This window comes from Corapipo altera, unplaced genomic scaffold, assembly GCF_003945725.1.
Source record: "Corapipo altera isolate COAL_440 unplaced genomic scaffold, ASM394572v1 105, whole genome shotgun sequence".
Taxonomy (NCBI): Eukaryota; Metazoa; Chordata; class Aves; order Passeriformes; family Pipridae; genus Corapipo; species Corapipo altera.
Window position 1 is genome coordinate 148,300 of NW_020884965.1, and position 13,797 is coordinate 162,096.

Here is a 13,797-nt window from a genome sequence, read left to right on the forward strand (position 1 = left end):
TAGTGTGATCCTGTTCTTTTTGCTTGAGAAGCTGGAGGAAACCAATGTGGAGGACAAATCACACCCTGTGCCTCCCAGCACTGTCACTGTGCCCAAAATTAGGATGTACCAACAATTTTATCCCATTACAGAGACAGAGCAGCAGGACTCTACTGGTGGAGAGGTTCCCCTGGTGTGGTGTAGGAGCCCACAGCCTGTGGGTCCCTGCCACCAGGAACCTACTTTTCAGGACAGCACAGTAATGACCTGCACTGTGTCTGCTCCCTGCACAGAGCCCCCAGCCCCTCACCAGTCCCACTGTGACATGGGAGGTCCAGACACAGCCCAGCACCTCTGCCCTGCTTTGGGGGCTTCCTCATGGCCACTCCTGGACATATCCGGACACCATGAACACCCACAGCAGGGCTGGGGACTCTCAGTTTGGCAAGAGTCTTCACAGAATCCCAGGATGTGCTGAGCTGGAAGGGACCCCCAAGGATCCTGGAGTCCAACCCTCAGCCCTGCACAGGCCCAGCCCCAAGAGTCACCCCCTGTGCCCCAGAGGATCAGCCAAACCCTCCCTGAGCTCTGGCAGCCTTGGGGCTGTGCCCACTGCCCTGGGGAGCGTGGGCAGTGCCCAACCAGCCTCTGGGGGAAGAACAACTCTTCCATGAGATTTTAAGAAATTAAACACCCTCCTGGTGTTCTGGAGCTGGGAGATGATGCTCACCTTCATCACTGTTGTCATCCACCAGGATGATCTCCTTGAGCAGGTGAGCCGGGGTGTGGTTGACGGCGCTGTGCACGGAGCGCAGGATCACCGAAAGCGCCTCGTTCACGAAGATGAAGATGATGGAGATCTGGGGCAGGTCCTTGCCATATTTCAGCTCTTTGCACCTGGAACACAAAGGGCAGAGAGAGGCACAGAGGGGTTAGCAGAACTCACAGTGCAGAACTTCAAGGTGGGCACGTGTTTCATATGTGGTGCAAGACAACGGCTTCCATCTCCCAGCTGTGCACAGCCAGGGGTTCCAGCTGCCTGGAGATCCATTCCTTTAAGCAATGCTATCTGGGAAGACATAGCAACAAAGAGTATCCACCAGGATGAGGGAGCACCCAGGGCAGGGTGCGAATGCAGAGTTCATTTAACTGAGGTTGTGTTCGTGTGTCTGTACTCACAGGACTGTGGGAATGTAACAGAGAGTGGCCTCCAGAAGATAGAAAATGGCTTTAGTAGTTGGAGTGGAACTCCACATTTCCAGCGCTGTCCCAAGATTAATTGGTGCTTGGAAATGAGCCTTGTTCTTAAACGGCACTTATGAATTTTCTCCCCATTTGCTTTGGGAAGAAATGAATATAAAATGACCCTTGGCTAAATAGTCTTAATAAATGTTTCAGCTCTCTTAGCAGATACTTCTGAAGTACATCCCCATGAACTGGCGTCTTTGTACTTCACAGGCAGGGTGGTTAAAACCAAACACTTGTGATCACCTCCCTGGGTTTCAGGAGGAGTTGCTTAACTTGGGCAGGTTTGGTGGCCAGGTCTCTGCTCAGACACATTTCTGTGTATCAGAGGAACCTGCTCAGACATGTTTCTGTGCATCCTTCCTCCTGGGAAGGAGTTCCCAGGTCACCCACCATCCAGCTCCATCCCCCACAAGCAACATGGACACACCAGCCCTTGAGCCAGGGACACCCCTGGAGCAGAACTTGGGCAGCTCCAAGTGGAAGAGTCCAGGTACCCCCAGCTCTGCAGGGAGAACACGCCAGTCCAACAAGATAGAGGTGTTTCAATGCCACACTTCATCCTAATCAGAGACCTCATCCCTATGTTTGCACAAAGCAAACACGAGATCTTTAACGACTTCCAACAATTTAATTAAACTCTCCAGCTTTCCCTACAGTAAGTAAGTGTGAGAGAAGAAGAGAAGGAGCCTCCCTGCTCTCTCCCTGCATCCATGACAGATTAGACATCCAACATGAGCAGAGTTCCCAGAATTACAAGGAGTGAATCCTGCCCAGATAAGCAAAGAAAGACCAAATGCACCAGTGACATCCCAGTGTCGCTTCAAGCTCCTCGACTCCCCAACAATACCTCTGGATTTAATTGTGCTGAGTGTTTCTTAGGCAACAACAGGAATTCTTCAGGCTCCAAAATGAGACTTGGGAGACAAAGATTTGCACAGAAACACAGTTCTTTATGAATCTTCTGTAGTTAAACAAGTTTGATGGTTGAAAAGGAGGTTGTATTTCTTGATTTAACTGTTGCCCGACCCAAGGCAAGCCAAGAGCTCTGCAGAATGGGATGTGCCAGACGTTGAAAGGAGCTTCCAAAGGGAAGATCTTTAAAATGAATCAATGGCCGTGAGGGGGCAAAGTGACAACTGACCCTGAAATCCTGCCCTGGAAGTCAAACTGAGCTGACTGTGAGATTAAAAAACTCCTTTTGGTTATGTTGGTACCTGCAGTGCTGAGGAGAAGGCTGTCACAGGAGCAGGAGTGTTTCCTTTTAATCATTGCTCACCTCTGGGCAGCCCTTCCCCCGAGGCAGCTCTGGGGGATAAAGAGCTCAGCTGGTGATCAAAGAGGTTTGGAGGAAAATCCAAACCGAGCTCTTTGAGGTTCATCTGCTGCTCACTCCCCTTCTCCCTGCACCACTGTCATCAGGGTTCTCCTTCCCCCCTTGCTGAGGACAGAGATCCAGGGAGAGGAGGTAAGCCTGGGAAGCAGTGGGCAAGGCAAACCTCACATTTTTGGGGGCACAAAGCTGCAATTCTCCCCAGGCAGGAGGAGGGCAGAGGGCTTTGCACAAACACCCTGCTCTGGTGGCTTCGCCTGTGACCACAGGAGTGGGGAAGACAGCAGTTAACAGCCAAATTAACATCAGCTTTGTCAGTCTTCTTCACTCCCCTGCTGCCAAAAGCAGGGGGTGGACAAGCCCCAAACATTCCTGCACTCAGGAAAACACCCAGGGCTTCTGGGCTCTCCTGGGGCCAGAGAGGGGAAAAGAGAGAAGGAATGATTTGAGCTCAAACATAATTAGAAGGGCCAGGGGGAAGTTGTTAGAAACAGCAGCAATGGAGGGTACATGGGATGGGAAGTTTGGGCTGTTCGGTGTTTTGGGTTTTTTCTTCTAAGCATCTTTGAATAGATAAAGGGTTAATCTGGACTCTGTGGTTCAGCCTTAACTTCAGACCATTTAAGGCAGAGGCACAGGTTTGAGGTTTTGATCCCTGGAAAGCCCTGAGCTCCCAGTTCAGGAGGATTTCCTGCAGCTCAGCAGGTCCCAGGATAGGAGAGGCTGCTGGGCTGCCCCTTACCCTGACTTATACACCTCCCTCCTCCCCTGCACCCTCCTGCACCACAAAAGGTGGGAAATTGCTGCTGCCTTCAGTGTTTCAAGCATAGCCCTGAGGGACAGCTCAGAAAATCCAGCGGCCAGCCCAGATCCCAGCAGGAGCAGGGACAGGGAATGCACAGGTTATCAGACCTCACCTCTGCCCACATTTATTCCCCTCAGGTGAGAGAGCCTTTGGCTCTGTGCCTTCAAAATTCGAATCCCAGGCGAAAATACTTCCAAATTCAGGGTTCAAGTCTCTCCAGCTATCCAAAAGAGGCTGCTCAGCCTGGAGAAGGGAAGGCTCTGGGGAGACCTCAGAGCCCCTCCCAGTGCCTAGAGGGGCTCCAGGAGAGCTGGAGAGAGACTGGGGACAAGGGGTGGAGGGACAGGACAAGGAGGAATGGCTTCCCACTGACAGAGGGCAGGGTTAGATGGGATATTGGGAAGGAATTCTTGGCTGTGAGGGGAGGCCCTGGCACAGGTTGCCCAGAGAAGCTGTGGCTGCCCCTGGAAGTGTCCAAGGCCAGGTTGGACGGGGCTTGGATCAACCTGGGCTAGTGGAAGGTGTCCCTGCCCATGGCAGGGGATGGAACAAGATGATCTTCCAACCCAAACCAGTCTGGGATTCTGTGACTCTCAGTTTTTATTTCTAACACTCAGCTCTCGCTGCATCTGCTCCGCCCAGTCTCAGTCCAGTGAGGGGAATGTTCAAGGGAACACTCCAGACATTTGAAATCTTTTACATTTAAATTAAATACAACGGAGAGAGCACCACAACACACTCCTGTCAGTGCCAGTGATTAGTTACCCATAGGGTTAAACAGCAGCACCTCATTTTATATTTAATTTAGCCCACGTTCATTATCCCACCAGTACCAACAGGTTGTCTGGGAAGTTTTTCCTCCACGTGCATCAGGTGCTCCCCAGCCAAGGGCACTTCTGCAGGTAGACTCAAGGCACAGGTCCTGCCACATTTTTGTCCCCACCACATACTGCTGTCTCCAGTTAAACACAGGCTGGCACCTGCTTGCAGGACTTATATCAAAATATTGTGAATCAATAGCCAAAAGAAAGAGACACCTTAGAGTTTTGTCTGTCCTGTAGATCAATGGGATATCAGAGTGAGAGGCATTTTATGTCCCATTAAATCATGCTCGAATACATCCCATTAAATCACACTCACAAAACTCTCCAAGTTTTAAGAGGCTTGGGAAAACCTCCCAGTGCACTGGGTTTAATTTAAGGACCTTGCTGAGCTCTCATTGAGAGTGTTCTTGGCCTTAAACAGGGGGAAACTTAAACTCTGCCCTTGGTCTAAGGCTCAGGCCTGGAGCTGTGTCAGGGCAGGCTCAGGTTGGATCTCAGCCAAAGGTTCTTCCCCCAGAGGCTGGTTGGGCACTGCCCAGGCTCCCCAGGGCAGTGGGCACAGCCCCAAGGCTGCCAGAGCTCAGGGAGGGTTTGGCTGATCCTCTGGGGCACAGAGTGGGATTGCTGGGCTGTCCTGGGCAGGGCCAGGGGTTGGACTGGATGGTCCCTGTGCATCCCTTTCAACTCAGGATATTCCAGGACATCTTTTTTCACTTCAGGAACAGACTGAGGAACTGAAAACAGACACCAGGCCCAGCAGAAACCTCTGCTCTGGACATCCATGGACAACTCCCAGTTCCTCCCCAGCCACCCCTCAAGGGACACGGGGATCCACACAGGTGCTGAGGCCACAGAACTCCTGGACTGTGGCCTCCACCACCTTTTTTGGGTCCAAGATCATTATTCCCCATGAAGCCCAGGTTTGCAACCATGAGAACATTCAAGGAAACCCACGAAATAAATACATTTATGGAGAACATTTTTTCTCTCAATCCCTGCAGTCCCTGGTTTATGTAAGAAGCCATTCAGAACCAAATGAGGGATGAGAAGGGGAGATGGGGGAGGGGAAGCAGGGCTGAGTTTATGCGGAACAGCTTGGCACACATCAGGCTGGATTAATCAAAGCAGCCAATTTCAAAACACAAAAACCCCACAAAAATCAAGCTTTGCTCCAGTGCAGAAGCCTGCCCTGGAATCCTCTGCCTGTTTGTTTTATGCTCAGCACACAGCTGTAAATCCACTTTTCAGTGCAGCAAGTGAGATTAGGATGTTTATTGTCTGTCTCAGTCACAGGAAAGGGATATCCCAGCATTTACTGCTCCGTGATCCCTCCGCAGAAAAATCACCTGGAATCACAGTGAGCGCTCCCAGAGCACTGAGAGGCCACAGAGCAGCCAGGAATGTTTGGAAACCACTTCTTCCTGCTCGGTGATTGAACACCATCCACTCCCTTACTCAATTAATTCCTTTCTCCTCCTCTCTGGGGTGCAAAGCCATTTCCATCAACCACCTGGAATGACACTGCCCAGCACCGGGGAACTGGGAGCCCAACTCCGATGGATTCAACACATCCTCTGCCCCAACAAAAGCCATTTATCAACAGGAATCAATGCAGCTCATGAACCAGCTGGAATGTGGACTGTTCCAGGACAAAACTGGCACCTCCAGCTTCAGGGCAAGCCATGTTTGCACAGAGGTGCCTGTGGATGTCTGTGCTCTGGTGTGACCTGACACACTCTGTGTGCTGCACCTTCTCCAGCCATGGCAGCACCTTTCAGAAAAACCCCATTGCATTACTGAGACAATACTACATGAAATTCTTTCAGGGCAGGCTCAGGTTGGATCTCAGCCAAAGGTTCTTCCCCCAGAGGGTGGCTGGGCACTGACCAGGCTCCCCGGGGCAGTGGGCACAGCCCCAAGGCTGCCAACACAGCCTTGGTGTGTGGACAACATCCTCAGGGATAGGGTGGGATTTTGGGGTGTCTGTGCAAGGCCAGGAGTTGGACTGGATGATCCTTGTGGGTCCTTTCCAGCTCAGGAGGTTCTGGGATTCCACGATTCTGAACAGCACTGTGGGTTCAGAGGGGAACTGGGCAGTCCCACCACAGATCACAAAGCAGAAATGCTGCTCAGCCTCAGAGATCAGCAATCCCTAATCCCAGATTATATTCACCTCTGGCTCTAGAAATTATCTTCTACCTCCCATGGTATTCCTCCCTGATCCACCCCCTCCTGCAGCACACACATCTGTTCTGCACAGAGCCCCAAATCTCCCAGACCACCACATTTTTTCCCCTCATTTGTGCCTTTTGTGTTGCCTCTTTCCCCAGATCCAACAAAAAATGGCCACCAAAGTTTGAAGTGGGTATAAAGTCCCATTAAGTAGACAGTGCAGTTGTCCCCATTCCCAGTGAGGAGGCAGCATTCCATACCTCTGGAAGTGTTCTTTGGTCAGAGTGCCACGGTTTTCAAACATGTCCAATGTTTTAAAGGTAATACGTGGATCTGGATAAAAACCAGGCTGCAACAGCCCATCTGAAATGATCCAGCAGTATCCTGATTTTCCTAAGGATACACTGCTAATCAATCCAGCCTGGAGCCACCTCTCCAGCTGAGGGATGGGAGTGCAACACACAGGTTGTCAAGATCCAGAGACACAAACTGGGAGGAGCATCAGGTGGGAAAGAGGTATTAGAAAGACACCACTGAAGGGAAAGAAGCTGCAGAAAACTGATGGTGTTTTTAAATCACGGTTTTAATGTGGAAAAATCTAAGCCAACCCCCAGTGCCCTAAAACACTGGGATAAAACAGCCCCTCCATCTGTTTGGAGACATATTTTTGCATTGTGTGGAACCCCAGGGACACAACATTTTGCCATGAGCTGTTTTCCTCCAGGCTGGTGCCACCTCAACATTACCCTGGGCACAGTTTGTAGCCTGAGCAGAAGTTCTGCATGCAAATTTGGCCAAGTGCCCCTTGGTCTGCAAATCAACACCCCAGAGCTGATCCCAGCACAGCTCCACCAGCACAATCCCACAGCAAAGGTCACTTCCAGCTCCACACTCAAGTTCCTGGCTGCCTGGGATGCCAACACCATGGCGAGGGAAGCCAAAGGGAAAATTCAGAAATGCCAATGAAAAACAGAAACTTCTCATCAAGGGAAGCTCCCAAACACAGCCCACAGCACATAGGGAGACATAACACACAGGGGTCCTGGGCTTCGTGTCCTTCCTCCAGCATAAATCATGGAATTATTAATGTTGGAAAAGCCCTCTAAGATCATCAAGTCCAACCATTCCCCAGCACTGCCAAGGCCACCACTGTCCCCAAGTGCCACATCCACTTGGCTTTTAATCCTTCAGGTCTGGGGACTCCCCCACTGCCCTGTGTTGGTGCCTGACCACCCCTTCCATGAAAAAATTTTCTCCAATATCCAACCTAAACCTCCCCTGGCACAGCCTGAGGCTGTTTCCTCTTGTCCTATCACTTCACAGAATATTCTGAGTTGGAAGGGACCCACAAGGTCATCGAGTCCAATTCTTAAGTGAATGGTGCTCACAGGGGGAGAAGAGCCCGACCCCTCCTGCCAGGTGGGTTCAGGCCACTGGAAATGCCCGTCCTTCAAACCCAGCACACTGAGGACACTCTGCAGTGCCTGTGTCACACACAGGAGGGCCCTGCTCTGCAACTATGAGAAACACACCCGGGAGAAAAGGTCAGCAAAACAACAGCATGTTGCTCTGGGTACCAGTGGAACAATTCCCTTGGCCTGACCGAGGCCCGGCACTGGGAAGGATTAGGCAGCATCCTATGGGATGATTTTTGGAGCTCACAGCACTGGGTTATGCTCTCAGGGAACACATTGATGGCAGGTATTGGGCCAATCTGCTGCTGCCACACAGGGAGGGTGTGAGGAGCCCCCGGTGCTCCGGCTGATTGATGGCCCATTGAGCAGCTCCATCATCATTAGCTTTGATGCTACACCATCACTCATCCTTCAAGAAACGCCCCTCAGGGCTATTCCAGACACAATTCTCCCCCAGTCCACGAAGAGGACACTCCTCCTTGTCCTTTTGAAATGCCACCAGCAGGAACCACCATGGAGAAAGCTGGACACTCTAGGTCTGAAGAATGCCCAAGGTTTTAGGGCTGTGTTGCTCCCACACCCCATGAAATGATCCCTACAACTACTTATGGGGTCCTATGGACCCTCTCCATCTTTTTTGTGTAATCAGCCATAACAGACACTTGTGAACTGGGCAAACAGGAACAGTTTGGTATGAAAACCTTGGCACAAAATGGGGCACCCAGATCACAGAATGGTTGGGTTGAAAGGGACCTTAAAGATCACTCAGTTCCATCGAGATCCTGTGTGCTTGTGGAAGAAAACAGGGCAGACAAAGAATGGTGGTTCTGTTTATGGAGAGCCCACTCCTTCAGAAAAGATGATCCTGATGATAGGTTTTCAGAGATTTCCTCTTCTCCTACACATTAGAGTGCCCAGATCAACTCCCTCCTCCTTATGCTGAATTCTGAGCCCTCAGTAGTTTCCCAGTCCAGATCCTGCCACCTCCATATTAATAATTTCTTTGCTGGTCATCACACCAAATAAATCCAGCTAACGTGCTTATCAGGATCTTATCCCTTCCTGACACTTTAGTCTTGTATAAAGGCTCGAGGGTTTGAATATTTAAAGAGGCAAATATCCTTTTGATTAGTAGAATAAATGATTCTTGTTACTTCCTGTCCTCAGAAACAGCGTCGGCGTCAGGAAAGTGCTCGACTGTGTTGGCACAGCTTTTACAGGGCTGTGGAGATGCTCCTATAAAACATGGCTCAGCAGCAGAGAGAGAGTTCAGCTTAATAAGCTCATGCATATTTAAATGCCTTTTCTCCAATGATCTATGGAACTGCCACATGAAAGCCAAGGGTGAGTAAGAGACAACTCGGGCAGAATTTCTGCACAATAAGTGGAATTCTCCCCGAAATTGCTATCACAGATTGCTGCTTCTCCAAGCTCTTGGAAAGGCAAGCTGGAGCAAACATCATCTTGCAACTCAAAGAACCCCTAAGAACCTCTCAGTGCTGAGGAAGCTTCCCAAAACCAAGGGTGCTCCCCAAATTACGAGGTACCAGCCATTTTACCTCATTACAGAGACAGAGAAGCAGCACTCCAGGGGTGCAGCAGGGTCCCCTGGGGTGGTGTAGGAGCCCACAGCCAGCCTGTGGATCCCTGGCACCAGGAGCTGGAGCTGAGGTTGCCCTGCAGCCCCTGGTGCAGCCCGTGGTGGGGCAGCTGTGCCCCTGCAGCCCAGGGGGGGTCACAGAAGTGCAGAGACCCCCCTGCAGCCCAGGAGGAGCCCCCACTGGAGCAGGGGATGCCCGAGGAAGGCTGTGACCTCGTGGTAGGGTCCTGCAGATGGGTGGGCAGAGGAGCCCATGCCAGAGCAGGTTTTCCTGGGAGCACCTGTGGCCCTGTGGGGGACCCACGGCGGAGCAGCCTGAGCTTGAAGGACTGCACCCCCTGGAGAAGTGGCCCTCAGGACAGCAGTTTGTGAAGGATGGAGTCAGGTTGGAAAAGCTGGTGAAGGACTGTCTTCTTTGGGAAGCAGGGGAAGGGCTCCTCTCCCTGAGCAGCAGCAGGAACAACGTGTGATGAACTGACTGTGACCCCAATTCCCGTCTCCCTGCGCTGCTGGGGGGAAGGAGGGAGAACTTGGGACGGAAGGAGGGGTGGGGGAAGGTGTTTTTAAGATTGACTTCTCCCTCTCCTGCTTTGATTCTGTTAGCAATACATTTAATTAATATCCCCACTCTGGGTCAGTTTTGCCCATGACAGCGATGGGTGAGGGATCTCTCCTGGTCCTTCTCTCAACCCACAAACCCTTTGTTATATTTTGTCTCCTCGGTCCAGTAGCAGAGGGGAGTGAGTGGGTAGCTGGAGTCCAGCCAGGGTTAGCCCACTACACAGAGCTGTTTTTGAGGTAGGTGAAAACACCTTTTTTCTCCCCTGATCATGGGCAGCTCCAAACTGAACATCAGTGTAGGGAGCCCTTCATCTCCTGGCAGAGTCAGGGATTTCAGGGTGGCAATCCCACCAGCAAACCTCCTCCACCACTTCCCAGCTCTGCTCAGGTAGGCTGGGATAAAGCTGCCAGTGCTGTAAGACTTCCCTGCCAAATCTCAAATGAAATCCTTGGTGCAGAGCCTTAAGGTTAGGAGTGTCTCACTGGAATAGATCTCCCAGGAATTCAAGATTTTGACACCCCCCCGGACATACTTTGGGCAATGAAGAAGAAAAGTGGCCAACACTTGTGCTCTCTGGAACACAAGGTGGAAAGATGCCATGGAAGGAATAAAAATGGTATAAAAATGATGGACTTAAAAGGCACGATGGACTTTCGGAGATAGTTCTTCCTTTCTGTGATAACAGATCCGCTCTGCTGACGGGTTTATGACCTGGGAAGATGAAGAGGGTTTTAAACCTTCTCTATTACAGACAGAAATCCCTGTAAAAGTTTTCTTAACCTCTGTCAGAATTGGATCAGCCTTGGCAGAGGCCAAATTCCTGCCTGGTGAATGTCCCACAGCTCTACAATCCCAACATCCCAGAGCTGCCACCACCACAACCCACCCCCAGCACAGGCTGACACACCTTTGGGAGGAGAGAAGCACTGCTCTGGTTGGGGGAAGAATAAAAACAAGTCACAAACACTACCAAAAGGGTCAAAACTCAGGGGATGGGGCCAATTTTGCTTTTCATTTCTATTCATATCCCAGTTTCAGGTACCAGTTAACTGAATGCAATTAACTGACTGTAAATATTGGTGTCCCCTCCATGATCAGGGGACATTAAGGATGGGGAGTTAATAAACTGGAAGACACAGGTAGTGATAGAGTTCAAAAGCAGTGTCTGGCCACACCATCAGTGCTTTAATTTTTTTAGGCAATACTTTCTTTTCTGGTGCAATAAATGGCCAAACATTCACTCCAATGTGCCAGAAGTTTGCCTTTATTCCCTGGATGAAGGTCCACACCACCACTCCTGTCCTGTGATAGATTTGCTCCTCTGTGGCTTTTCTACTGTTGCATTCTCCACCTCTGCCAAAACAAAACACAAGAGAGACAGAAATGGGAGGCAAAGCCAAACAGCTCAGAGCCCCAGCACACAGGGAGGAAGGACATCCAGTTTAGCCAGTGCAGAACTGTGGCACCATTAAATACCAACTAAGCAGGTTAGGGAGGGATCCAACCCACTACAGCCAGTCACACAAGAGCTGAATTGCTACAGGATGAAAAAAAGCAACCCACAAATAAAAATACTCAACCTCCTGACTTCAAAAAAACCCAAAACACTCTCCTGTAATTTTTAGTGATGTGCAGAGGTGCCCCACTGGGGCATCACATCTTTTTTGCTATTCCTGCCTTTACCTGCAGAAATTCAAATGACAGCAGACACAAATACCTCCCACAGACACTTTAGAGGGTCTTTTATTGTTAGACCATCCCAGAGAACACAATTTAAGGCTAAAGATTTGTTTGCTGCCACAACAGAGCTGCTCCCAGGGGTACCTAAAGCCTGACACCCCTGACACAGCTCCTTTCTCACCCTGCCACCACCAAAAGGAGACAGATGGATGCTGCACCTTCAGGCTGGGAGCACACACTGCCTCACTGGATGTGTTCTTAGGCAGCACTGCTCATGGATGTGACACCTGGGGACATGGTTTAGTGGTGGCCTTGGCAGTGCTGGGTTAAGGGTTGTAATCCTGGTCTTTGAGGGCTTTTCCAACCTAAATAATTCCATGACATCCTTGGTATGAGTAGCCACAAAACACAGTAAACTCATAGCACCTACAGTGACACGTGGGCTGAACCTTCCCAAGACATTTTTATCACCTCCACCCACCAAAGCTTTGGATGCACATCTGAAAACCACAGAGCTCTGGAATCTTCTTCCCTCTCATCCTCACCTTATCAAGGTCATTGGACTTTTTCCCACTTCCCAAAACACTTAACAGAAAATCTACCCCAAAACCTTCTCCCACCTGCACAGCCAAACCAAACCCATCAATACACAGCCAAGACTCGGCTTTTCTGCCTGCAGAGACTCAGATCCCTCCTGGCCCAGCAAGATGAACTTTGCATTGATGCAGCTGAACAGCTGGGAGGTAGATTCTGGAGTAAATTCTGAGGTAAATTCCAATGGATTGAAGGATTTACTCATGCCTGGGCTGCAAAGCACAGTGGTGGAAGTACAATATGTTATAAATCACACTGCAATCTTCTGCTGGCTCCACACAGAGTGTGACAACACACACAGGCAGCTTCAAGCTTTCTGCATTCCTTAATCCACAGGCACTGCTTCCCACCTCTTCCTTACACATCTATGCTGCTGCTTGCCTTTAAATCTCAGTGGGAAAGGGAAAACCTGAGCTGGTGACAATTGCACAGACTGATACCAAACAAGGTCCATTCGTGCTCTCCTCCAAAATAAAGCTTCCCCAGTAAAGGAACTGATCTCCACTTGGCTTTTGTAAAGATTGTGAACAAGCTGGAAAGAAAGCAAGTGCTCAGACTGCTATTCATGCTGCCACTTCCTAATCATGCTCCATTCATTAATTGCTTATTATAGCTTGGATTTTGCTGATTCAGTTGCACATGTCTTCTTGCAGAAGGGACTGTCATTAAATATTAAACCAATTGTGTCTACTCTATGAAGTACAGGGAAAATCAAACCATTTTCTGTGACCCAAGCATCTTAAAACACCTACTGCTGTCTGGTACAGCTCAGTGTTCAGAGGATCAGAACAGTTTTTTTGACCCTTAAAGCCTTGAAACTCCCCACATTTTCCCAGGAAACTCGATTTTAAAGCACCTACTTTATTTCTAGTAATTCTTTTTCAGAAATGTGCTTTATTTTAGAATGAAGGTATCAAAAATAGGCAGTGCAATTTTGGGGTCACACAGACATTTCTAAAGGCACATTACTTGGCAAGCTCTAACCAGAAATTGCCTACAAAGTTTTAAAAGGAGAATGTAGAGAATGTATTTTTGTGAGAGGCTCTTGTGATAAAGTTCTCGGGTAGATCTAAGGCAGATAAAAGCCAGAGCAATTACAAATGTCACATCCCCTCAGCCATGTGAGGGTGACACTCATGTACATGAGCTGAAAGAAGAGGAAAAAGAGACACTGGGATTTCCTCAGCCTCAGATTTACCAAAACGTGGGGACATTGGGGAGGAGAAGATGGGGAAATTCAGTAATGGACTCCCAAGCTGTTCCAAAGGGTTCAGGCTTTGTGGTTGACTGGGCTTTGAAAGGAGCCACGGGCTGCAGGACACACTCACCCCTCACCCGGGTCACCCGTCTTTGTGTCCTTCCCAGGACAACTCTCTGCCCTGGAGAGCCCCCACAGCACTGTCCTGGGGGCTGGAAAACTCTAAAGGACTTCAGGACCAACGCTGGCCAGACACCAGTGTTGGACTCACCCCCTGCCTGGTTTGGCTGGGAATGTGCTGTTTAATCCCAGGATGTGCTGAGTTGGGAGGGACCCCCAAGGATCATCAGTCCAACCCTCAGCCCTGCACAGGCCCAGCCCCAAGAGTCA

The 13,797-nt window shown here is 50.0% G+C and overlaps 1 protein-coding gene across 1 annotated transcript in view; it reads right to left on the reverse strand.

Moving 5' to 3' along the window:
* Nucleotides 1-665: 665 nt before the first annotated feature.
* LOC113957327 (polypeptide N-acetylgalactosaminyltransferase 17-like) overlaps nucleotides 666-13,797 on the reverse strand; it is an 80,578-nt gene continuing 67,446 nt past the window's right edge. Inside the window, exon 3 of the mRNA XM_027664701.1 lies at nucleotides 666-876. Within this exon, the coding sequence (XP_027520502.1) occupies nucleotides 666-876 (211 nt within the window). The remainder of the gene's footprint in view (nucleotides 877-13,797) is intronic.